General features: G+C 42.2%; 1 protein-coding gene across 3 annotated transcripts in view; it reads right to left on the bottom strand.

Annotated features, from left to right (window-relative positions):
- RUG1 (Regulator of chromosome condensation (RCC1) family protein) overlaps window positions 1-25,648 on the bottom strand; it is a 509,474-nt gene that overhangs the window by 377,324 nt on the left and 106,502 nt on the right. For 2 of the 3 annotated variants that reach the window (XM_089373312.1, XM_089373313.1), the window contains exon 3: window positions 1,534-1,612. In XM_089373312.1, coding sequence (XP_089229438.1) covers window positions 1,534-1,612 — 79 coding nt within the window. Of the gene's footprint in view, window positions 1-1,533; window positions 1,623-25,648 lie in introns of all 3 variants that reach the window. The other variant, XM_089373314.1, reaches the window with a different exon arrangement.

The following is a 25,648-nucleotide window of genomic DNA, read 5'->3' as shown; positions in this document are numbered from 1 at the left end:
TCCTTTTTGTTGACCACCACAACTTATCTTCACTTTAATTTTTCTTCTTTTCCTAAGTCCAACCTTTGCCTTTTCTCCAAAATTTATTTAATACCTCCACAACTTATTTCTCCTAAGTTTTATTTATCTGAATATTATATTAATTTCCAAAATTGCAAAATTATGAATTTCCTTGACAAAATTTTAATTGGGGACATGAAAATCGTGCACAAACTCATCAGCCTGTTGACATCAATGCCATGCTCGAATAGATCACTTATGACTTGTTGACATCAATGCCAACACCAAGCTGCCAATATTGCCAAGCAAAATAAAATCACATTTCAAAGATATGTAACATGTATACTCATTGCTGAAATGTTTTGCCACATTTTTCTTCTGTGCCATGTTTCTCTAGAGGGTATTGGAATTCAAGAAAACAGCCACAATTTACAACATTCCAAATACTTCATATCTGAAAAAAACATAAACTTCAGCAGACCAAACATCAAAGGCTTAAGAGAGTATCCTAAAACCAAGGAACATAGGACAACTGAGCATCCCTTCCCACCTAAGACAACTTCCTTTTGGCACAGAACATAGAAAGGCAGTCCCGTGTTAGAAAAACTTCCCTAATAACATCAAAGTACACTAGACTTTGGAGATCTTGTACTTGTTGCAAAACCAGAACATAGAATCTTATAATTTATGAAACCAGCATTTTATATGACAATTTAGAATTTAGCAGCAGCCATCTTTTGCAGCTCCCCAAATTCTCCATACAAACTAAATTTACCATATCCAATCTATAAAAATACCAACATATTAGGCTCTGCCTTGAAGACTGCGAAAGAAAATTGATGTAACATTAATGCTATTCAAAACAACTTAGGCAGGTTTCACAAACTTTCAAACTGAAGTGGTCGTTTTTCCAATTATGTTCCAATATATGATACTTTATACAGCTTAAATATTTACAGTTTTTGCATTCTTGACATGTAATAACATTGTTAGACTCGGCCTGCTATTAATTATAAGAAAATCAATGCAAATTTTGTGGAATTAAAACATGTAAAAAACTTTTGCATATTTGACAAAATTTGAAATTTTAATGGCCACCTTATGAACTGTGAATGTGTCATGATTTGTAGAACCTCACTCTATTTAATCTTTTAAAACCTTGACATGTAATGACATAGTTAGACTCCACCTAGAAGGCAGAAGAAGAAAATTAACACAAAACATTTGCAATCCAAACATCTAAGCAGCTATACAGCTTTTACAAAATTTGAGGTCTACACATGCACTTTATAACCATCATCCAATACTTATCCTTTTCAAAAGTTGGATCTATTCAGGTATTTCCCTTTGGACATGCACTAAATGTTGTGTTACACAAAATCATAAATCCTAATAAATCAAAAATAGTTTCATTACTGAAAGTATTTTATCAAGCAATATTAAAAATCAGATAAATTACAATAGAAATTAATGCTATATAGTATATATAGACAAATTCTGAAAAGCTCTTAAAGTAGCTAGACAGGACAGTACCTGAAATGGCAAAAGAATGATAATATCCAGCATAAATTTGGCGGATATCTTCTGGAAGACCAGACACTTCAACTGGCTCCTGTGTATATCTAGTCAGTTTGAAAAAACTTTAGAAAGATGTTTTTTCAAAACAATTTTACAACTGACCTAGCAGTTACACCCGTCTCTTAATTAAGCCAAGAAAGAAAGGCAAATATTTAAAATGACTTTAAGAGTGTTACAAGGCCGGGAAAAAAGAGCCAACAAGGTAACTATGTCTAGAATCTAGATCGGGATTCATAAGAAAAGAAAAGACGGAAACATTAAAGGACATCATAGAAATGAAAATGATCAATAGAGATGTTCTATACAAATTTCTAATTATAGAAAGAAAAGCAAGTATAGAACCACAAAAGAGTGAAACTTTGGCCAAGCCAGGTCAATGTGATCATACTTATGATATCACCTTATGACATGTTGCATGATGACATCAGTAGCCCAACTGTGCGAAACAGCACTTCATGACAATGAAAGGCAACCTACTAGCTAATTAATGCACTCGAACAACCACAAAGGAGTCTAAGCCACTTGGTCTCAAATTTTGGGGAATTTCTCTGAAAGGGAGCATCATTGCATGAGCAATAGCATAATGGAAGATCCAACAACTTGAGCAGTTTGACCATCATGGTTTATAAAATTTGTGTTTTTAGATATCAGAAGGCTGCAAAGGGCCTGCTTTGGTTTGTAAAAATTGCATTTTTATATATCTGAAGGCTGCCAAAGGATTCAGTGATAACTCATCTTGCTTCTGCTTGGAGTTTAGACACTTTTGAGCATTTCACCTTGTTGCAAACCAAAAATCAGAAAGGAGATTGCCTAATAACCAGTGTTGCAATCGTGATAGGGATTAAATCGGCAAGGGTCCAAAATCGGAAAAAATTGTAAAAATCAGTAAAAATAGGCAAAAAATCACCAAATACAAAAAAAATCATTTTTTTCAATTTTTTTAATATCTAAAGCATCCACAACACAAAATAAATGCATTGACACATAAATATGAAAAGCAAACTAACATATAAGATGTGTAATATCATGTCTAGTGCTATATCACACATAACAATGAATCATGTCCTAAATAGTGAGTTTTGAGTCCCGACTCAGCCTCAAAATATCAACAAAAAATATAATAATGTATCTCATATCATGAGTCATAATATCATATACAATGCAATGAACCAAATAACTATTACTACCGATTTCATCTGCCCCTCTTGCGAGAAAATGTAACAGCTTTCCCTCTAGATGAAGAAGGCCCTGGGGCTGGTAGTGGACTTTGTTGTGCTCTAGAAGTTGAAGAATTAGGAGCTATAGGAGGTAGACCACATCCTCTACTGGTGACCATGGTAGGTGGTGTCACCTCCTCCTCCCGTTGCTCCTCTTCCTCCTCTTCCGCTGTTGCCCCCTCCACTACCTCCTCTGCAGTTGCTGCCCCCTCCACTACCTCCTCCTCTAACCAATCAAGGGTCGACTCCATGATAGGCCTCTCAGCCTCAACCCTCCATGCAACAGTGGTATCAATCCCATCCAATGAGATGGCCTCCACATCAAGTGTCTTCTCAAGTTACCTCAGCCACAATTGAAGATTGTATTACATGTAGACCATGTCATTAAGTCGTTGGGACTCCAACCTGTACAAGGGTCACAAATTAATAAATTATAAATAAAAAATTAATAATTATAAAAAAATATTAGTTAATGAATTCAAAAAATTAATTGAAATACTTTTAACTTGTTGCGCTTCTTGGTGTGTATTTTTTCAAATACACTCTAGTTGCGTTCGCATCCAGAGGAGCTACATGTTTGGTTGAGCACTCGAATGGCAAGCCTTTGGAGATTGGGTACTCTACCACCATAGTTTCTCCACCATGCATCTACAACAAATAAGATAAACTTAAGAAAAAAATTAAAATTTGAAAGTTTAAACGAAGTATGAAGAGAATGAAATTTGAAAATTGAAATAAACTAAAGCTTACCTGGTATTTGGGCTTTCCTATCATGGATAGCCATGTCAAAGCTAAATGTGCCACTTGCGATCCTGTATATCTCCATTTCTTTGGAGACATTCTGCTGCAGATGGAACCATCTTTTCAACACAAGTAAAGAATCCATCCATGACCTCAGCATAAAATAAGAGACTACAGGAGTAAGAAAATGTGGGGTTCAAGTAGATCCTTGCAGCATGAATGGGACGATGGAGTGTATTGTTCCATCGCTCATCAATCACTGCCCATATGAGTTGTTGTTTCTCAAGCCCCTCATCACCCTTATCATCACAGTAGCTTTGAATGGATTTTTTGGCCCTATCCATGGCCTCATACAAGTAACCCATTACAGGTTTGTCTCCATCAACTAATCGAAGAACCTTTACCAAAAGCTCAGTAATGCTATACACCTCCTGCACTTCTGCCCAGAAGCTTTCCTAGTATGAAACTACCCTGCATATGGCCTCTCCCTCTAGTTTGCGGTTATATGACAACACGTGCCACTCCTCTAAAAGAAACATTCTCTTCACATCCCACATAGTATTCAGGAGGGATTGAAGAGATACGAAGCTAGTGGCAAACTGTGTAATGGCAGTGCGCACCAACTCCTTGTTGTTGGTGAATGTTCTCATTGAATGAAGCACAGATGCATGATTATTTATGAATTTTGTAATGCTTTTTGATAATTCAACAATATCCTTGACAAAAGGAATTTTTGTTATGTCCTCCAACATCAAGTCATGCAGTGTGCAGCACAACGTGTCCAAAATAAGTTAGGATGCCTCTCCATATGCATCCTGCTAGTAGCAACATAATTTGTAGCATTGTCCGTTATGACTTGGACAACATGTTGTGGACCCACCTCTTGAATGAACATGTCTAACCGTGCATCTTTGATATGTGCATATGCATCAACAAATTTCATAAACATTGTCCCCTTAGGACAATTAACCAAGAAGTTAATATGGGTTCTATCCTGTTGATCAGTCCAACCATCTGACATCACAATGCATCATGTGTGTGCCCATGAGCCCTTAAACTCCTCCAATCTCTTAGTGCATTCAACCTTCTCATTCTGGAGAATACGGCTTATAAAGTCATCATATGAAGGGGCTTTGTACCTCGGGCCAACAATAGCAATAGCATCAATCGCGGGCTGGAAAAATGGATTGGTCTTGGCAATGTTGAAAGGAATATCACCCCAAACAAGACACCTACCCAAAAAATTGTCAGCTTCTTCCTTCTCCCTTTTTCTAAGAGCTGACATCATAGATGGTTGTGCACCAAGTGTGGTTCTAGGAACAAAAAATGATTAGGCGGCTATGGGGTTAAGTGTAGATGTTGATGCTGAAAAAGAACCAGTACCACTCTCACGTCACCTCCCAATCCTGCCACTCCACCCCTTGCCATTTGACTCCTCAAAGTTGCCTTGGTCACTTTGGTTGTCTCTATTTCTTCCAATGGTTTGAGGGCTCTGTGGATGATTTCTGGATTTGTATCTGTGTGAGGCCCTACTTCATGTCCAGGAATTTGTGCAAGGTGGAACTTTAATCTGTATACCCCCCTGTCATATGATGCCCACATAATGTGCAACTCAAATTTGATTTATCAAACCCTCCATCAGGTTCACCAAATTCCCATAGAGGGTCCAATTTCCTTGGCATGTTTGTAACTTTGTTGAACTCTTGAGTTTTCATGTAAGATTGAAGTTTGAACCTAGGGCACAAAAATAATTGCAAGGAAACATGGTCAAGAGATTATAAGCAATTAGAAATATGAGTAATAAGACTTGATATAAAACTTGCAAGAAAAAAAAGCTTGTACTTCAAGTAAAGATGCTTAAATATGATATAACATTGAAAAGGCAATAAGCATAAAATTGACAAGTACAAGGATATAAAGCCTGCAAGAAATGCAAAAATGACAATGTTAGAATGATTGAATGCAAGACTAAACTATGTATGATGCAAGAGTCTTGATTGATTTTAATTTATATGCCTAGACTATGGTGAATGCCCTCTCCTCAATTGTCAAAACTTGTCTTAGAACAAGGTTGTTGGAAGAAGTGTTGGGGAAGGATGCTATGGCCTCATTAGCGATACCTACTCAGGGCTTTTAGCAACCCAAGTGCCTTCATTCCTACAAGGGACTGGGCCACAAGAGAACAGCAAGGTCACCCATTTTAACCGTTGTTTAAGGGTCAAGCTTCTTAAATTGAATGGTGGAGAAGGTTGTCCTAAAATTTCTATCAACCAAGCTTAACCTTAGAGCTAAATTTTAGAGATGCAAAACTAGATCTAATATGAAACTGCAAATGTTAATGTTAACACTTCAATGAGATACAATTAAATCAAGATGCTTCAAAGAGAGATGAAAGAAATACCAATCCACTTATGATAAGCTTATGATAAATACTTAGAGCACAAAATCACAATGAGATCAGCTTACAATAATGATTCAATGAAGCAAGTAAAGAGCTACTCAATGAAACAAAATGAGTTAGAGAAATAACACAAGTGCTTTAAATAGAAGTTGCTCTTATGTATGAGTGAGCTATTGATTAGATTTACATTTGTCACTTCACTTATAAGGTGTCTTAAGAATGTTTATGAGGAAATTATGGATTGTAAAGCACAAGTAATTACTCAAAAATGACAGATGAGATTACTAAAGAATCTAATTACTAGAGATATAATACTTCAATCTAAAAACACAAGTGAGACAAGACAAGAGCTTCTCAAGTGTATATTAGACCAAGTAGCAAATGAAATCATGATAGCAATTAGATCAAGTAGACAAATGAAGATCTAGATCTATAAATTATTCATTCAAGAGACTAGAATGCAAGAAACTAATCTAATCCAATGAAATCAAGAAATAAGTTAGAAAACTAGATCTAGAAACTACGCTAAGTTGGAAAGACAAGAGATCCTCCCTTTTAAATAAGGAGGAGAGATACCACAGGAAAATCCCAAGCTCCCTTCAAGAACAAGATTACTTTTATTATTAATATTATAGAGAGAAAAACCCTTTAGACAGAGAGAAGGGTTTCAAATTCTCAAGGAGGGTTTTACAATAATATTAAACTCAGAAATAAGGAACCCTTCCTCAAGACAATAATGAGAGAATTTACAAGGCAGATGGCAGTGGATCAACTTCACAAACTAATTGAAGATACCTCCAAATAATTTGTTCTACACCACAGAATGTTCATGGCCTATGAGAAAATTCGCTTCAAAGGCTTACGAATAGCTCAGAAAAATAGCCAAAAAATTTTATGGTAAACTTCTCCAAATTCCCAAGGCTCAACTCCTTCAAAATTTCCGGCAATATGCAAGACGTTGGGATCTGAAAGGTTTTAGCACCAGGGATGAGTCTTGACCTCTCTTGGGCTCTTGGCCTAAAAGGAAAAAGGCCCCAACTCCTTGCGTCTTTCATCAACCAAAAAACATAAAAAGAAATATTAATCCAAACCTTCTGCCAGAAACTCTGGTGAAAGAGCCCTTCAAAAATCTCGGTGTCCTCTGCAAAAATATTCAATGGTTAAAGTATTAATACCAAAAGCGGGATCAAGCCCTTTAAGGCTGGAGGCTGAACGATTTAGTGCCAAAAAAGGCTTGTGGCCTGCTCAAAACAATCTCAATTTAATTTTCATGCCACAAAATAATTTGATATCAAGAAAATCTCTCGCTCAAGATGCTAGGAGAAGCATCCAAGGCTTGCAGCTTCACCAAATTTTGTTGTTAGATCTGCAAATTTGAAACCCCAACTGAGATACTTTAAGAATCTTTAAGATAATGCCTTAAAAAAATTAAAAAACTGTATAAAAAAAAAAAAAAAACCTTGAAGAAAATTTGAAGTGAAGCAAGAGAGTGTTTTTAAATGCTTGCGACCTGAAGATTTAGGCTTAGAATGTGGAATATCACCTCCGCAAGACCAAAAAAAAAAAAAAATTGCTCCCTTTGGAACCCTAACCATCTAGGTAATAGAAGGACTTGGCCTCAAGAATGACTTCAATTTTCTCTTGAATTTAAAGTGTGGATCCACCTGCAAAAGATGTTTACAAATATATCCAAGCCAAACCCTTATCTTTCTCTTCAGATCTGCAAGAAAATAAAAAGAGGAAACCCCAATATATAGACAAGATAAACAAGAAATATATGTACATGGGTTAGAAAATATTTATTTACAAATTTATGGCTAAATCAAGGAAGATGAGTACAACTTCGTTCCTTGATTAGCAAATAATATGCTCTTAAAATAGCAGATCTATTCAGTTCAAACACAAAATAGAGAAAATGAATGAGATAAATAGATTTTGCCACAATCAATGGCTAAAAAACCCTGCATAAATCTCTTGTTAGATAAGCCTTTAGAAGAAAACCGAGTGGGTTCTTCCACCTCTATGCTCAAGAGTTGGATAGTTTAACCGAAAACAACCCCTCACGCTTGAGATATGATTCAAACAAATGATTTCTACACAATTTCAAAGATAAATTGTTAGATCTAGATGGAATTGGATAATACAATGAAAGGAAGTCCTAGGGGTTTAACTGAAAATCCACTAGCAACATCCAAATCCAGAGTACTTCTCCAAATCCAACTACTAGTGCAAGGTAACTATACACCAATAAATCTATGAAAGCAAATAGAAATAACAATTAGATTATTACGAGTAGAAAATTAAGCACAATGAATCAATATTACCATAGCCATGGAAGAACACCACCAAGATTTATCCCCAAAGACTTGTTTTATTATTCATAAAATACTTCCAATACAAAAGCTTCAATAGCCAATAGCTTTGTTTTTCATCCAAAGATTAGATGATACAATGAGGAGCATGAGCTTCCTTATATAGAAAATGAGAGAGCTAGAACCCTTCTAAGAGGAAAAAACGGCTAGCTTGACTTGATCAATGGCTTGATCCTTCCTACAAAAATTTGAACCCTTGATGATGTTGCACAGATCCAGAGTAATTATTTTTCATTGATAGATACGCTAAGTTGATCCAATATTTGGTCCCGGAAAATTTTTGGACCATAAAAATATTTTATAATTAGTCACCCTGAAAAATTCTCCTTCAAAATAACTTCCTTGGACCAAAAAAATTGATTTCCTTGAGCAATTAATTCTTCTGGGCCAACAAATTTTTGTGGCACTTTTCCTGCTTGAACCATGGAGATTCCTTGACCTTTTAATTTATTTTCTTGGGAAAATCCACAACCTTTTTAAATTATTTTTCCTCTTGGAGAGAATTTTATTTCCTCTCATTTCTTTTTTCTGACCAATTTCCGGCTAATTATTTGCCATTTTTTGCCAGAAAATGAAAATAATGACTCTAGAAGGGTTTAAAAATACTTTTCCACCCTCCAAGTGTGTCTAGATAGAAATTTTAGGAGTTGAGGTGTCAATCTAAGTACTCATACCCCTTATAACTACTATAGACAACACCTTTTTACATCTTTACATCAAATATTACATAATCAAAATCCAATTTAGAAGGGGAATTTTGACAATTAAAATTTGACATCTAGACACAACCAAATTCTATGACACTTTAGACATGATCTAATATGATAATTTACATATACTCTATACACTAGTGCTCACCTAAAACTTCACCATCAAGCCCCACTCTAGCTTTGGGGTATATTTGGGAGAAAAACTTAACCAATTATTTGATGTTTGGAAAACCCAAATAATTAGCTAAGTGTAATGTTCCCAATTTTTTTTGTGAGTGCAAAATTCACTAAGGAGATTTGCCAATTTTTGGTGATATTAAATAAAATGAAAAAATATTATTTTGTAGGAGAAAAGTGGAAATTATTATTTTAATGAAGAATGGCGGCAAAATAATATTTTATTAGGGGGAGGTGGGGACCACTAAAGGAGAGGCTAGCAATTATAAATAGAGACTGGAGGCCTCCATTTGGTATCTTTGATCATTTGATAATTCAACATTAGTTCTCTTGAGTTGCTTAGCCAAGACAATCGTGTTGTTCAATAAAAGGAATTTCCGAGCGGGAATTCCACCCTTATTTCGGAGAACTTTGAGTGTCTCCCTAGTGAGGCAATTTGAAGAGCTCAATTCAAAGTTTCCATTGGACATATTTGCAAGTTATTTCAGCTGGTACGTTTTTCTTCTAAGGCATAGAAGTGGTTCAAATTTCTTGTGGGGAGATCAATTACAGAGGAGCAGAACACCGAAGGATTTGCAGGGGGTTTCCCTAATTTAGTCGGAGATTTTGTGGTGATTAGCAGGGCAGAGTTGAAAGAATTCTTCGGGCCGAAATTCTACATTTCTGGAAGTGCACAGGGGCTGGAGGAATAGATGTCGAGGAGAGATAAGGGTCAGACATTGGGGGTATTCCTCAAGGGAGAATTTAGCCAAAGTTGGGAGAGATTTCCAGTGGTGGATTTGGGCTTAATTCAGCAGTATCAGTTTTGTGGGGGCTTTTTTGGCCAAATTGGGCAATTTGCAATTGTTGGTTGTCATGTCCCTTCTCAAATGTATTAGTTACGGGGTGCAACTACACACTTTTGGCATTATTTTGGCTTAGGTGGAGGACCCCACAAGCAAAACTTGGGAACTATAGGCAATTTGACTTTATTTCTAGCAACTAGTGGAATGTGGGGGCCACCCACATGAATAATTCGAACTTGGCCAAGACATGCGTTGGAGGCAATCGAATTAGTGGAAGGAGGGGCCCACAAGAGGCTAGGGGGACCCAAGGTGATAAAAGAGGAAGGAGCTCTCATTTTGCATCATCTTGATCATTTGACAAACAAACTTACCTTTGTACGCTCTGCTGCTTCGCGAGTCTACCGACTATTTAGCCACGAGTCTTCCGCAGGGGAGATTCAACATCTACTTCGGGGGACTATCCGTGCCTGCCCTAGGGAGGTTGTTCCACAGAGATGTCAGGGGTTCCAGCATTGACATACATTCCATCCAGCCACGCAAAGGAGACTGCATATTTTCTGGGCAGCCAAAAACACGCAGAAGAGGATTGAACCAACAAGGATGTCCCTAGCTTGTTGGGAGTTCTGGGAGCTGGAAAGGTTGTTGGTTAAGGACATTTTCAGTGATTTTTGTAGCCAGCAAGTCAGGGGTTACAGCAATACAAAATTTTGGGCAAAGGGATTGCGCAGAGGCCTCTGGCAGCAAATTCATGGTGCTAAGGAGAGCAGTCATCCAGGGCAAAGATCATCTGGGGAGCAAGGAGTCAGTCCTCAAAGGTGAACCAACATTCTTGGGATGTTTTCAAAGGGATTTGCAGGCTATTTCCTGCAAGTCGAATTTGGCAACAGCAGCGGGGGAGAGGCTCTAAGGTGGCCGAAAATCCAAAGTCAAAACCAGATAAATTCCCTTCTGGGTTTTTCTGGGTTTTATCCAAGGAGTATAAGCCTGAAAGTACATAATTTTCTGGGCGGCTTTTGGGCACATTCCAGCAGGTCGAAGTCCAACGAGACAACAGTTTTACAAGGACAGCGTGTTGGCATTATGATTCAGGTTTGGCGCTATGGCACAGGTGTTGTACTTGATGGCGACTCACTCAAGTGGCAAATCTCTGTTCAGGCTCTCAAAATGATAGAAAATAAGGGGTTCGCAGGCACACCGTTCAAAAGGTGCGGGCCCGCAGGCACGCCATTCACAAAGTGCGGTCATGTCCGCAGGTTGTCCGAACAGAAGGTGCGGACCCCCAGTACACGCACTTTCATGCAGGGAAAAACGCACACACGTGGGAAATCCTATGGTGGTCCATGGTATTTAGTCCGACGTATATGATCATATGGTTTTGGTCCGTGGTATAGCATCTAAATTATTTAACCCCGGTTTTGGGTCCCTTGTATTGGTTTTCTATGGTTTTGATCCATGGTTTGAGTAAGGGCTTGTCTATAAAAAGGAAAGGAGATCATTTGGCTAGTCACTTGTGAAATTTGAATATCTTAAGATCTGAAATGTTGGGTGATCGGTTTGAAAAGCTAGATCTAAATCAAGGTAAAATCTATAAATTGTAAGGCGGATCTATCGATAGGTCGTGATCTCTCTGACGCATGATTAGATCTGTGGATCTGTCTGTCTGTGGCACATTGGAGGACTGTTAATTTGGCTCTATTTGGAGGTCCGCAGGCGATCCACAGCGCAGGTGCGGGGGTACGCAGTGCAACAGAAGGCTCAGGTGCGGGGGTACGCAGCGCAGCAAAAGGCACAGGTGTGGGGGTCCACAGCGCAGCAGAAAGTGCAGGTGCGGAGGTCCGCAGAGCAGCAGAAGGCACAGGTGCGAGGTCCGCAGCGCAGCATAAGGTGTAGGAGCGGAGGTCCGCAGCGCAGCAGAAGGCGCAGGTGCAGAGCTGCGCAGTCCAGACACAGAAGAATTGCGGATATTCGCAGGTTTCTATTGGTGAAGTTGCGGACTTTTCTTAAAATATTTGTTGGCTGCATTTTATCTATTGCTGCAGAGTTCTGGGTTTAGATTACTAGTATTGCTTTTCTGGTTACTGCATTCTGAGAATTTATTGGTTGATTCATTGGGTGATTGTAAAAGGAGATTGGTTGATTCACATGTACTTGATGATTATTTGATGTTCATGGATCCAGTTTGAAAATTTATGAAAAGTGGTCCTTGGAAGAAAAGAAGTAGGTCAGCACCTACGTACTAGTAGTTCAGACTAGTACAAGAGCTAAGGGGGTTGTAGCTCCCTTCCAGGAGAGACTGGAAAACGAGAGAGGGTCGTAGCTCTCAGCAGGTTGCAGCCTGCGTACTGGTAAAGGACTGCACCAGTACAAAATCATTGTAAAAGAAGTTTCTAATTGAAAGAAGATAGAGACATATTGCAGCAGGTGGTTTTCACCCACATTGGGTTTCCACCTTATATCTGGTGTTCTTTGGTGTGACTATCTGTTTTCCTTGTTCTTGCTCATTATTATATGGTACTGACATACAAATTAATGATCAATATCTGAGGAATAAATTAAAGTATAAATCTGGAAGATATATTGAAAAGAATTAGATAATACTGATTCACCCCCCCTCTGAGTATTATTTCCAACACAGCGCAGTGTAGAGTGGTGCAGCAACTGGGCAGCCTTTGGCTCAGCTATTCCATCAGCTGGGTTTGGTCCATCTTGTCCTTGAAACAAGCCAAGGTGCACCATCTCTCAGATTTTATAATATATGGCTCAGCAGTTCCAAATTTACAGTGTTTTATGGGTGTATAATGCATGTTTTTAATTTTATGTTGTTGCACTATTTATTTCTTTAGAATATCACTCATTTACCACTTAGGAACATTACAGTGGTATCAGAGCCTAGTTCTTGGCTCAGCTGTGGGGTTGGTTTCCTATGAGAAGAGAAGACCGGGAGAACATCACTTACCGGAGGCAGAGGTACAAGAGCAGAGAAAGGGAGCTAGAAATTACACCAGATACAGAGGAAAGAGGGAAAGCAGTGGCCGAAGAGGAGGAAATGGCAAAGCCCAAGAGCAGGGAGGAGATGGCTTTCGATAGCCTCTTGAGGGCTTTGAGTGACTTGGCCAAGGGGCAGAAAGACATGCTGGAGGAGATCAAATCACAAAACAGAGACAAGGCCACACCTAGAGGGTTTTTGTGTGGAGAAACTTTTGGGGCTTCTCGGCCTTTCAATCACCCCTTACCAGCAGCGCAGCGCCCTTCAGTTAGTGTGCCAACTAGGGCTACACTACCCTCTTTCGTGCCAATCGCACAAATCGAACCAGTAAGGGAGGAAGACACTCCCCAAATGGGGGATTACTTCAGAGAGTGGTAGGCGATGGACGAAGATTTCAAACAAGGGACCCAAAACTATGAGCTGCAGAGAACTATAGGGAGGATGTATTTCCCTACACTTGATGGCACCACCAAGTGCACAGCCAAGGCTTGCGTTGAAAAGATGGACACATACTTTCAACTCAACCAGATGACAGAGTAGGAAGCCATTAAGATGGCAGCGCTGCACTTAGATGGGGAAGCCCATGACTAGTGGTTTCACGGCTTGACCACTTTGGGGCATGCCTAGATAGTTTCATATGAGGACTTCACCAGGAGGGTGGTGGAACAATTGATCAGAGGGATCCAGAGGCATCTTTCAGGGAGCTGACATAATTGTGCCAAATAGGCAACCCAGCACAGTACTTCTCAGATTTTCTGCGTGTCAGTGATGGTCCCAGATCTGTCCAAGGCAAGGAGGGTATACACCTTCATTGAGGGCTTGCTTGAGCCTCTACGTGGAGTGGTGAAGTCACGCAGACCCTCTACGCTGTAGGAAGCGATGGTGTGCGCCATTGATTTATAGGGGGCCATCCCCAAGACCAAAGTGCCATTTCCAACACAAACCCCTTTTCCACAGAAGGGGCATGAGACTAGACCCCCACCACCGAGGACCACACAAGGGAGGGGGCAGCTAAATGAGGAGACACGGAAGGACCTCCGGAGGAGGAAGTTGTGCTTCACATGCAAAGAGCCCTGGGCACCTGGCCATATGTGCACAATGGGTAGAGCACATTACATTGAGGTCTTTTTTGGCAGTGACCAGGAGGATGAGGTGGAGCAGGATTGTGGTGGTACAGATGGAGAGAGTCCGGGGATAGAGGGCCACCACCAACACCTCCACAGGGAGGGGCATCTCTTGCCTCATCAGGGGGAGTCCTTGCTTTTTTATGCGGGATTCCTAAGTTTTTGACACTCAAGATCCGAGGCACGGTACAGGGATAGAGGGTGTCAGTACTGGTGGAGAGTGGGGCTACCCACAACTTCATAGATGCACAGCGGGTCCAAAGGAGGGGCCTCACCACAGCAGAGTTTGAGGGGTTCTCCATCCTAGTACCAGGTGACCGTACCACACAGTGTACCAAATACATTCCCTCCTTGACAGTGGTTATGGGAAACTACTCGATGACAGACCACTTCTTTGTGGTCGATGTGCTAGACACCAATGTCGTGATGGGTGTCTAGTGGTTGTATTCCCTTGGGCGAGTCACGACAGATTGGAGAAAACCGGAGATGGAGTTCATGGGGCCAGATGGCAAATGGTGGTCTTGAGAGGCATGCAATCTTATCCACCTCAGACAACTTCGGCCCACAGGATGGAGGCAGATCTTCAGCATTGGGACATTGCATGGGCAGTTGAGTTGAGGATCTCAAAGGTTGGGGGACAGGCACAGACACCACCAGCAGACATACACGCTCTATTGGACAGGTACGCAGTAATGTTCAGAGACATTCTGCCAAGGCAGCCACCAGATAGAGGGTTTGAGCACACCGTTGAGCTAGAGTCGGGTATAAGCACCCCAAAGCCTATAAGGACGAGATAGAGAAGGCCATTTAGGAGCTGCTTGCATTGGGCCATATTAGGCCTAGTTCTAGTCCTTTCGCTTCTTCCGTAGTGTTGGTGAAGAGCAAGGATGGGACCCTAAGGATGTGTATCAAGTTTCAACTACCGAGCCCTTAACCGGAAGACCCTCAAGAACCGGTACCCCATTCCCCGCATTGATGAGCTGATGGATGAGCTTAGAGGAGCCAAGTACTTCTCTAAGATTGATCTGCATTCGGGGTACCACCAAATCAGAGTTCGGGATCAAGACATCCCAAAGATAGCATTTCGATGCCACTATGGGCAATATGAGTTTCTGGTCATACCATTTAGACTAACAACCGCTCCTGCCACATTTCAGTCTTGCATGAACCATATCTTTCAGGGAGGAGCACCTCCAACACTTGGAGGAGGTACTGCGCATTCTGGAGGAGCAGCAGTTTTATGCCAAGCTCTCCAAGTGCGAGTTTCGATTGACGGAGATGCTTTATCTTAGGCATATCATTGGAGCGGATGGGGTGAAGGTTCACAAGGAGAAGATTCAAGACATCCGGGATTGGCCAGTACCTCAAGATGTGACTACACTGAGATTCTTGGGCATTTGCACTTACTACAGGAAGTTTGTTAAAGAGTTCTCGCAGCTGGCAGCACCCTTGACCGACTTGACCAAGAAAGGGGCCTTAGCATGGACTGAGGAAGCACAGGCCGCCTTCAATCGCCTCAAGGAGGTGATGAGCAGTTGCCCTGTTCTAGCACTCCCGGATTTTTCTCAGCCATTCACAGTGGAGTGTGATGCATCAAGGGTAGGAGTTGGAGCCGTATTGTCATAGGAGGGGCATCCCATAGCTTTCGAGAGTCGGAAGCTCCTATCGCATGCGCGGTCATATTCCATATATGACAAGGAGATGTTGGCCATTATGCATGCATTGGCCAAGTTCCGCCAGTACTTGGTGGGCAACCGATTCCGAGTGAAGATTGATCACAATAGTCTTTGACGTTTCATGGGGCAGCAGGGCCTCAATGACAGACAGCGAAGATGGGCCAGCAAGGTGCAGGCCTACAATTTTGACATTGAGTATGTGTGGGGCAAGCACAATGTGGTGGCCAATGCTCTATCCAGGAGACCAACTGGGCTATCTCTCATGAGCATTTGCCAGGATTGGAAGGCTCAGTTGTTGGTAGAGTACTCCAAGGACAAGAAGGCCTGAGAGGTGCTGAAGGAGACACATGCAGATCAGCGTTACCATGTGATGGATGAGGTCATCTATTACAAGGGGCCATTTACTTGGTGCCCAACTCGCAGTTGAGCGAGAGGGTACTCCAGGCAGCGCACGATTCACCACTGTCCAGACACCAGGGGTTCTGTAAGACTTACATGGTTGTTCGAGAAAGGTTCACGTGGAAAGGCCTCAAGGAGGACGTGCTGCAGCACGTAAGGGAGTGTGAGGCCTGCCAGTGGAACAAGGGGGAGTTGACTCATCCTGCAGGGCTACTACAGCCACTTCCCATTCCGAAGGGCAAATGGGAAAGTATTTCGATGGATTTCATCACTAGGCTCCCCATGGTACAGGGGAAGGATTGCATATATGTAGTGGTCAACAGGTTGACCAAATTTGCCCACTTCTTCGCCATCCGCACTAGATACACAGTTGCACAAGTTGTCGAGTTGTTCTTCCGGGAGGTTTTCAGGCTACATTGGTTCCCCAAGAACATTGTGAGCGATAGAGACAGTAGATTTATGGGTGGTTTTTGGCAAGAGCTCTTCAGGTTGGTTGGGACGGACCTCACTCCCAGCACTAGTTGCCACCCTCAGACAGGCGGCCAGACGGAGAGGGTCAACTAGTGGTTGGAGGAGTACCTGAGGAATTATATGCTAGGTCAACAGAGGACGTGGATTCGATTGTTGCACTTGGGCAAGTTCTACTACAACACCATGCACCACATGTCTATTGGTATGACTCATTTTCGTGCTCTTTATGGTTATGATGCACTAACTTTTGTTGATGTTATTTTCGGAGACAGCCAGGCCCCAAAGGCCAAAGACTGGGTCAAAGAGAGCCAATATATCCTCAAAGCTCTCAAGGATAACCTAGTGACAACCCAAAATCAGCAAAAATTGTAAGCAAATCGACACAGTATAGAGAGGCACTTTGAGGAGGGCGACTTAGTATACCTCTGATTGTAGCCTTACAGGCAGTCTACGTTGAAACAGAAGGGGGCCAAGAAGCTATGGCCAAGCTTCTATGGGCCCTACCAGGTGACTAGGCGAGTTGGGGAGGTGGCTTATGACCTAGAGCTGCCTCCAGGAAGTAGAATCCATAACATATTTCATGTCTCATGCCTGAAGAAGGTGTTGGGACAACAGGTGACCGCAGCAGCTGACCCACCCCTATTGGATGATGAGGGACATTTGGTGTTGAAACCAGAGGCCATTCTGGAGAGCAGGGAGAGGAGATTGAGGAGCAAGACCATCAAGGAGTTCTTGGTACACTGGAAAAAACTTGTCGAATGAGGATGCCACCTGGGAGGGTGAGCACATACTGGAGCACCCAGCTTTGAGGTTGCTTGAGGGCAGGCAACATTTGGGAGGAGAGGACTATCATGTCCCTTCTCAAATGTATTAGTCACGGGTGCAGCTACACAATTTTGGCATCATTTTTGGCTTAGGTGGAGGACCCCACATGTAGAACATAGGAACTATAGGCAATTCGACTTTATTTCTGGCAACTAGTGGAATGTGGGGGCCACCTACATGAATAATTCAAACTTGGCCAAAGCACGCGTTGGAGGGAATCGAATTAGTAGAAGGAGGGGCCCACAAGAGGCAAAGGGGACCCAAGGTGATAAAAGAGGAAGGAGCTCTCATTTTGCAGCATCTTGATCATTTGACAAACAAACTTACCTTTATACGCTCTGCTGCTTAGCGAGTCTACCGGTTGTTTAGCCACGAGTCTTCCGCGGGGGAGATTCAACCTCTACTTCGGGGGACTATTTGTGCCCACCCTAGGCAAACTGTTCCACGAAGATTTCAGGGGTTCTAGCATTGACATACATTCCATCCAACCACACAGAGGAGGAGACTGCGTATTTTTTGGGCAGCCAGAAACATGCAGAAGAGGATTGAACTAGTCAGGAGGTCCCTAGCTTGTTGGGAGTTCCAAGAGCTGGAAAGGTTGTTGGTTGAGGACATTTTCAATGAGTTTTGCAACCAGCCAGTCAGGGATTACAACAGTATGGAATTCTGGGCAAAGGGATTGCGCAAAGGCCTCTAGCAGCAAATTTGTGGTGCTTAGGAGAGCAGTCATTTGAGCCAAGGAACATCCGGGGAGCAAGGAGTCAGTGATCACAAGTGAACCCAACATTCTTGGGGTGTTTTCAAAAGGATTTGCAGGCTATTTCCGGCAAGTCGAATTTGGCAGTAGCAGCTGCGGAGAGGCTCCAAGGAGGCTGAAAATCCAAAGTCAAAACCAGAGAAATTCCCTTCTGGGTTTTTCTAGGTGTTGTCCAAGGAGTCTAAGGCTAAAAGGATATAATTTTTTGGGCGGTTTCTGGGCACATTCCAGCAGGTCGAAGTTCAACAGGACAACAATTTTACTAGGACAGCGCAATGCAGAGTGGTGCAACAACTAGGCAGCCTTTAGCTCAGTTATTACATCAGCTGAGTTTGGTCTAGCTTGTCCTTGAGACAAGCCCAGGTGCACCATCTCATTTATATTGTACCTATGCTCTCATATTTTATAATATATGGCTCAGCAGTTCCAGATTTACAATGTTTTATGGGTATATAGTGCATGTTTTTAATTTTATGTTGTCACACTGTTTATTTGTTTAGAATATCACTCATATTACCACTTAGGAACATTACAGGGGGTCACCAGGGGTAGGTGCATTCAGCCCAAACCCTTTTTGGGATTTTCTGGGTTTATTGAGAGGAGTCTTTGATTAATTTTACAGAATTTTTCAGGAGATAATCGGGCCTGAAATCCTAATCCTTATAGTAGGGCGAATTACTAGTTAACTGAGGAATTTGCACCATTTTGTGGGTTCAACTTTGGCTTGGAGATAGGCCAAACTCTTTCTGGGTTTTTCTGGGTTTTTGGTGGAGAGCTCAAGGCTAACTAGGCAGAATTGTTGAGCACTTTTCGAGGCTCAAACAGGGGTTTCTTCCAGCCAGCAGTTGTAGAATTTCCAGGGCCATAGCAAAACATTGAGCAACCTTTCCTCTGCATCCGGGTAGCATCTTTCTCACCTAGGATTGTTTAGCTTGCTTTGGCAAGGCTAGGTGCACACATTTCATGCACTCTACTCTTTTCCATATATAACAATATGGCTGAATTTTGGTGCAGTTCCTGTGTAAATTGTGGGTGTTTGATTGTTGTTTAAATATTTCGGTGTTGTCTGGCATTTTACTTTGTTTACCACTATTATTTCTTTTTTGGAACATTACAGTGGTATCAGAGCCAAAATCTTGGCTCAGCCTGTGGGAAACCCTTCATTCTATGACAAGACCAGAATAAAAGCTAAAAAATCATGGGATCCAAAGAAAGGTTAAAAGCAAACAACAAGGAAATAACCTTGAGTGAGATGAATAGTGTGAAAATTCCTAGATCTAACAATATCCAGAATCCTACTACAACTAGTTGAATCTATTCCACCTAGATCATAAATTACATTACAAACTTATTCCAGATTTCTTCTTGAAATATTGAAGTAAATTACTGAAGCAGCCTACACCAGATTAAATATGATTCTGAAACATAGATACTGAGCAAGGAAAATAGAAACACATAGGACACAGCTATTTTTGGACAAAAGTCCCTGGAAAAACCCAATGCGGGAAAACTGAGGCAGCAACACTGAGGGTTTATTATTATTATTAAGCAATAGCAAATTCTGAATACATCACTGAATACCTCACAGGGTTATTCAATTACAAAAAGAAATAATGGTAGAAGCTTTGTGAGTTTACCTCACACAATCACTGAAAAAAGTCTTGATTGTTCCGGCTACTGGATGAAACGCCCTTGGCAGGCCCTGCGTTGTCTCTACGTTGTCACAGCGTCAACCTTCTGAGGCACAGCATCACCCAACTGGGTAATCGATCAATAGCCCAAAGTCATTGCTCTCAGCCTCCCAGTCTCACACACCGGCTTCCGGCTATTGAAACTGACCCTCTACTCTGATTTTCGACTTTCTCTCTCCCTCTATGTTGCTTCTGCATGGCCCTTCTAGCCCTGTGTCAGCCTCTGCGTCAAGGCTACTCGATCACTCACTGCCTTTCTTTGTTGATGATTCTCCAGTTGAGAATCTCTCTCTCTCCGAATGCTGCTATCCCTACCCCTTTGTTGCAAGAAATCTCCTCAATCGATTTTCCTCCTGAGAACTTCTCACTTCAAAAATTCGATTTTCTCAATCTCTATGTGTATTTTCCAAATCACCCTTGAGCCCCTTCTTATATCTCCCTGTTTGACAACCAACGGCCTAGATTAAAACATAATCAAAGGCTTAGATCATTTTTGGCTTGATCTATGACTTTTTCTAGAAGTTTCGCCCCTGATTAGATTAATACCCATTAATATTTTAATTTTCCTAAGTTTACACTTAGGGTCCTTATTAAAAATATTAATTATTTTAATAAAATCACTTCTGGGTGGAATTTCCCAACACGCTTTCTAGGTTCTTTGGAATACATGTGCCCAAGCCTCCCTGCAAAATTTGAGACTTAGAGCACATCTGATGCTACCGCAAATCAACACTCCCTCTTAGCGAGGAATGTGCTCTAGCAATACACTGCGACTGCATACTGCTCTGACTTTGAAGCATCGTCCTCTGCGTTGTTGATGTCTGACACACTCTCCACCAACTACTGCGTTGTTGCTACTACTGTATTGTTGCCTTTGACACTGCCACTGCCAATGCTACATCTTAAAATAGCTCCTTCTCAAACATTGCATCTGCTATGTTGCTAGCACTGCCACTGCTAACACTGCATCCATACTGCAACTCAGTTTCTGAGAGAAGCTACTAAAAACACCTAAAACTGGACAAGTATCCAGTGGATACACCTTGGTGCTGAAATCCTGACTACTGCTAGTCCCACGCTCTCTTCTGAAGCCACTGCATTGTTGAAGCTTTGGATTGTGCCTCCTTGCACTGTTGCTTCTCTGCTCCGCACTGCTCACATTTTGGCGCTACGAACCACTGGATCTGTCGAATCAACACTCCAAGGCACCAACTGAAAACTCCACCATCTCGCTACTACGAATCATGGGCTCCCGTAGCAAGGTTATGATCGAAGAGATGGGCTCCTCAAGCATCCTATCCATCTGTAGCTCTATCGAACTATAGTTCTATATCAACCCACCTCCCTCCTAGAGGTAATTTGGCTGTCATGGCGAACTCGTCTTCCTATTCGATCTTTGCGGCTACAACCTTAGGATCATGCTTCTCATCCCTATCCTTTTTCTTCAAAGAACATTGGGATGCATAGTGGCCCATCTCGCCACATCTAAAGCACTTCACCTTGGAGACGTCCTTCTTACGTCTTTGTTGCCCCGGCTGTCCCTTCGATGCAAGGGTTGCGGTTATCCTCCTCCTCCACTTTGGGCTTCAACCCACTACTATTGTTGCTCCCGTCAAGTTTGACCTTGAGCAGGTCTCTCCTCAGCTCTTCTTGTTTCAGAGCTCACATCTCGTCCCAACTTGGTAATGTTGCTCCGCCCAGGAAACTCTAGACAAAGGTTTGCCATTCAGATGAGACGGAATTTAGAGCTAGTCTTACTAACTCTGAATCCTAAGGTGTATGCCCTGCAATTGACAGCTCATCATGGCTTTCCTTCAGTTTCGTGAGGAATGGATCCACACACTCTCCCTTCTGCATCTGAGCAGATCTCAAATTTTGCTCTAAGTACATCTTTCATTGCTCGGAAGATCCCTAATATAAAGTGGCCAAGGCATCCCACATCTCCTTAGCAATTGTTCCGCTAGCAATGTGGCATACCACGTGATCCTTAACTCCATCCAAGATCATCCTCTTGGCTTTTGACATCTCAGCCTTGTACTTCTTTAGTGGACTTGCATCCACAGATTTAGCTACCACATTATCAACATACGTCTTGAGGGCATGCTCATCTAGAAGGAAAGACATTCTAACCTTCTAGATGGTAGAGTTGGAAGCCCCATCCAACCTATCCTAATTCCTCAAGCCACTAGTTGCCATATCCTTCGAAAAAAATGTCAAACAACTCCCTCTTTCTCCCTACTGTGTAGCTCCTAGGTTGCCTTACGCACTCCCTAATGGAGTTGGTAAGTTATTGCTCCTCTGCTGCTCAGTAGATGAGAAATATTGATTTCCTCAGCAAGAAATCACTGAGGAAGTATTCTCTCACTATGTGATTTGCTTCTTCCTTCTAACGGCTTTTATGCCTAGCACTCAGCTTGCCGAAAACAGCGTCCCTCTAGCTCTGCGTAGCTCCTTCTACCTTGGCAAGGTTTAGATCATGTAGTCTTACCTCTCTGTCAGCTCACTCAGAGAGACACCCACGAAAATATAGCCCTCCTAGCTAGAACTACGCAATCCCTCAGGGAATTCGAACTGTTACTTGCTGCAGCAATTTGGCCCTTGCTTTAGTGATAGATCATCTCTTCCTTGTTTCACATCAATAGCTATGATACCATATGAAAATTCCTAGATCTAACAATCCCTGGAATCCTACTGCAACCAGCTGAATCTACTTCACCTAGATCGTAAATTACATTACAAACTTATTCTAGATTTCTTCTTGAAATATTAAAGTAAATTACTGAAGCAGCCTACACCAAATTAAATATGATTCTGAAACATAGAAACTGAGCAAGGAAAATAGAAACACATAGGACACAGTTATTTTTGGACAAAAGTCCCCGGAAAAACCCAATGCGGGAAAACCGGTGCAGCAGCTCTGAGGGTTTATTATTATTAAGCAGTAGCAAATTCTAAATACATCATTGAATACCTCACATGGTTATTCAGTTACAGAGAGAAATATTGGCAAAATCTTTGTGAGTTTACCTCACACAATCACTGAGAAAAAGTCTCGGTTGTTCCGGCTGCTGGATGAGGTGCCCCTACAGGTACTGCACTATTTCTGTGTTGCCTTTATATTGTCCTAGGGTCAACCCTTTCAGCCACAGCGTCACCCAACTGGGGGATCGATCATTAGCCCAAAATCACTGCTCTCAGCCTCTCGGTCTCACATCCCGGCTTCCGGCTGCTGAAACTGACCCTATGCTTTGATTTTCGACTTTCTCTCTCTCCCTCTACCTTGCTTCTGCGTGGCCATTCTGGCCCTGCGTCAGCCTCTGCGTCAAGGCTACTGGATCACTCACTGCCTCTCTCTGCTGATGATTCTCCGGCTTAGAATCTCTCTCTCTCCAAAAGTTGTTATCCCTGCCCCTCTACTGCAAGAAATCTTCTCAATCGATTTTCCTCTTGAGAACTTCTCACTTCAGAAAATCGATTTTCTCAATCTCTCTATGTATTTTCCAAATGACCATCATGCCCCTTCTTATATCTTCCTATTGGACAACCAACGGCCTAGATTAAAACATAATCAAAGGCTCAAATCGTTTTTGGCTTGATCTGTGGCTTTTTTTAGAAGTTTCACCCTTGATTAAATTAATACCCATTAATTATTTAATAAAATCACTTCTGGGTGGAGTTTCCCAAAACGCTTTCTGGGTTCTTCGGAATACATGTGCCCAAGCCTCCCTGCAAAATTTGAGGCTTAGAGCACATCGGATGCTACCCCAAATCAACAATTAGGATGCAACAAATGATTATTGATGTAGGGGAGCAGCTGATTCATACCACAATTGGGAATAAGGACCATTCTCAAATATACAATAAAACCACTACGCACAAAATTATGGATAATGCATCAAGATGAAAAGACATGATTGCAACTGATGTGGAGTTATTGGCAACAAACTGGAAGGCATACCAATTGTTGGGACATGACATTCAGGCGTCCCTCTCCTTTTGGGAGTTTCGTGAACTAAGAGACATGCACAAATTAGTGGGAATTCAATGGAATTATGCAGGGATGATGAGGATGATTAAGGCAGAAGATAAAAGAGTAGTTGAAGGGGCCATGGTTGGCAAGGACACAATTGAGCATACACCCATTGATGAGATTCCATCCGTTGTTGAGTTATCCATTGATGAGGTATCTAAGGTTGTGACCGGGTTCTCAGGTGATAGCGATGCATCACAGATTGATGAGGTGTTAGGAGACATCTCCACATTTGACGAGGAGTTGGTAGGTACAGAGGCATCTAGATCTATGACAGAATTGTCGAACGGCAATCACCTACAACTGACTGGTGAGCATGTCTTGTGTGTTGGCCTGTTTATGGAGGAGCAGTTGGAGGCTCATGTTGAGTCCATGATGGAGGAGGATGTGCAGCCATCCTTTGGGCTAGCCATTGATGAGGGCAGCATAGACACCACATCTTGGGATTTCAGCACAATTCATTTCAGAGGCACACTGACGGGATCTATAACGTTATTAGCCCACCCTTATACATTGGATTGAGGGACGTAGAGTTGTCTAGACATACCCGAGGGAATGGCCAGGTTAGTAGGACTGAGCGACATGAGCTAATTATGACACTGCATCAGCTTGGAGGGCTTGCTCCTTCCATAGGGGATTGTACATTCGATCCCTCCTTTGGGATTGGATGGCGAGAGGTACTAAACAGGTACCTGATGGAGTAGGCTAGGCGGTTGGTTACATCCATGGCCACATTTTAACAGAGGCCATGGATTACTAGAGGGACTCGAGGGCCAGACTGTTGTTGGGATCTAGGTGGGATTTCCCATCACATCATAGATTCGATAGGTGATGGTAGTAGCTACGTGATGGATCCGACGTTTGGGCGCACACATTTTCAGATCTCCATCAAAGCCCTAGACAACACTAGTGACATGATGGTTTGATAAGGGAGCAGATAGATTTAATGAGTTAACTTCGCAGACTGACTTTGCGTGGAGTCATAGGGTGATTAGCCTACTCTAGCAAGAGTTGGTAGGGGGTGGCATTGGCAGCCCACCAGGTAGGGCATTACATGGAGACAGTGCCCTCTCATTGGTATATTGGACACTGGAGCTACTGAGGATAGGCACAATAGTATTATTCCCGTTGGCATGTGAGGAGTCGGGCCGCTCAAGTCTTTCATGGAAGACGGGGAGATGTAGCCCACATCATGGAGGGTTTACTAGCAGAGTGGTGGATACTTTGGCACATGCAGGATACCGTATGTTATAGGGTGATATGACTATGGGCAGTGGTACACAGGACTGCATAGAGTTATGTCGTAGGGTCCAGTTTTATGTAGAGGGAAGTGAATTGATGTGTACAGAACCAATTTGAGGCCATAGCATCCAGTGTTGTGCAAGGCTATGCAGCGACGAGCAGTGGCCTGTAGAGGAGCATGGAGATGCATGGTGGTGTGTCAGAGCATGTCAGTTTACACTATGGAGTAGGAGTAGCTCGCATCACATTGAGTACCCGCGAGGAGTGTCAAGTACGATGACACAAGCAAGACACAAGGTGATACAAGATAGGACAGCAGCAGCAGGGGGTATCCAGCGGTGTACAGTGGCATGTCAAGGAGTACAAGGATGCTTGGTGGTATGCAGGGGCGTATGGTGTTGCACAGCGGGGTCTTGGAGTGTTGCCTCCAGGGAGACTCATGGACAGAGACACTGAGCATACCTTT

This window comes from Pinus tabuliformis, chromosome 8 (genome assembly GCF_031772625.1).
Source record: "Pinus tabuliformis cultivar Carrire ecotype Pingquan chromosome 8, CPIR1, whole genome shotgun sequence".
NCBI lineage: Eukaryota > Viridiplantae > Streptophyta > Pinopsida > Pinales > Pinaceae > Pinus > Pinus tabuliformis.
This window is presented reverse-complemented; position numbering and strand designations above follow the sequence as displayed.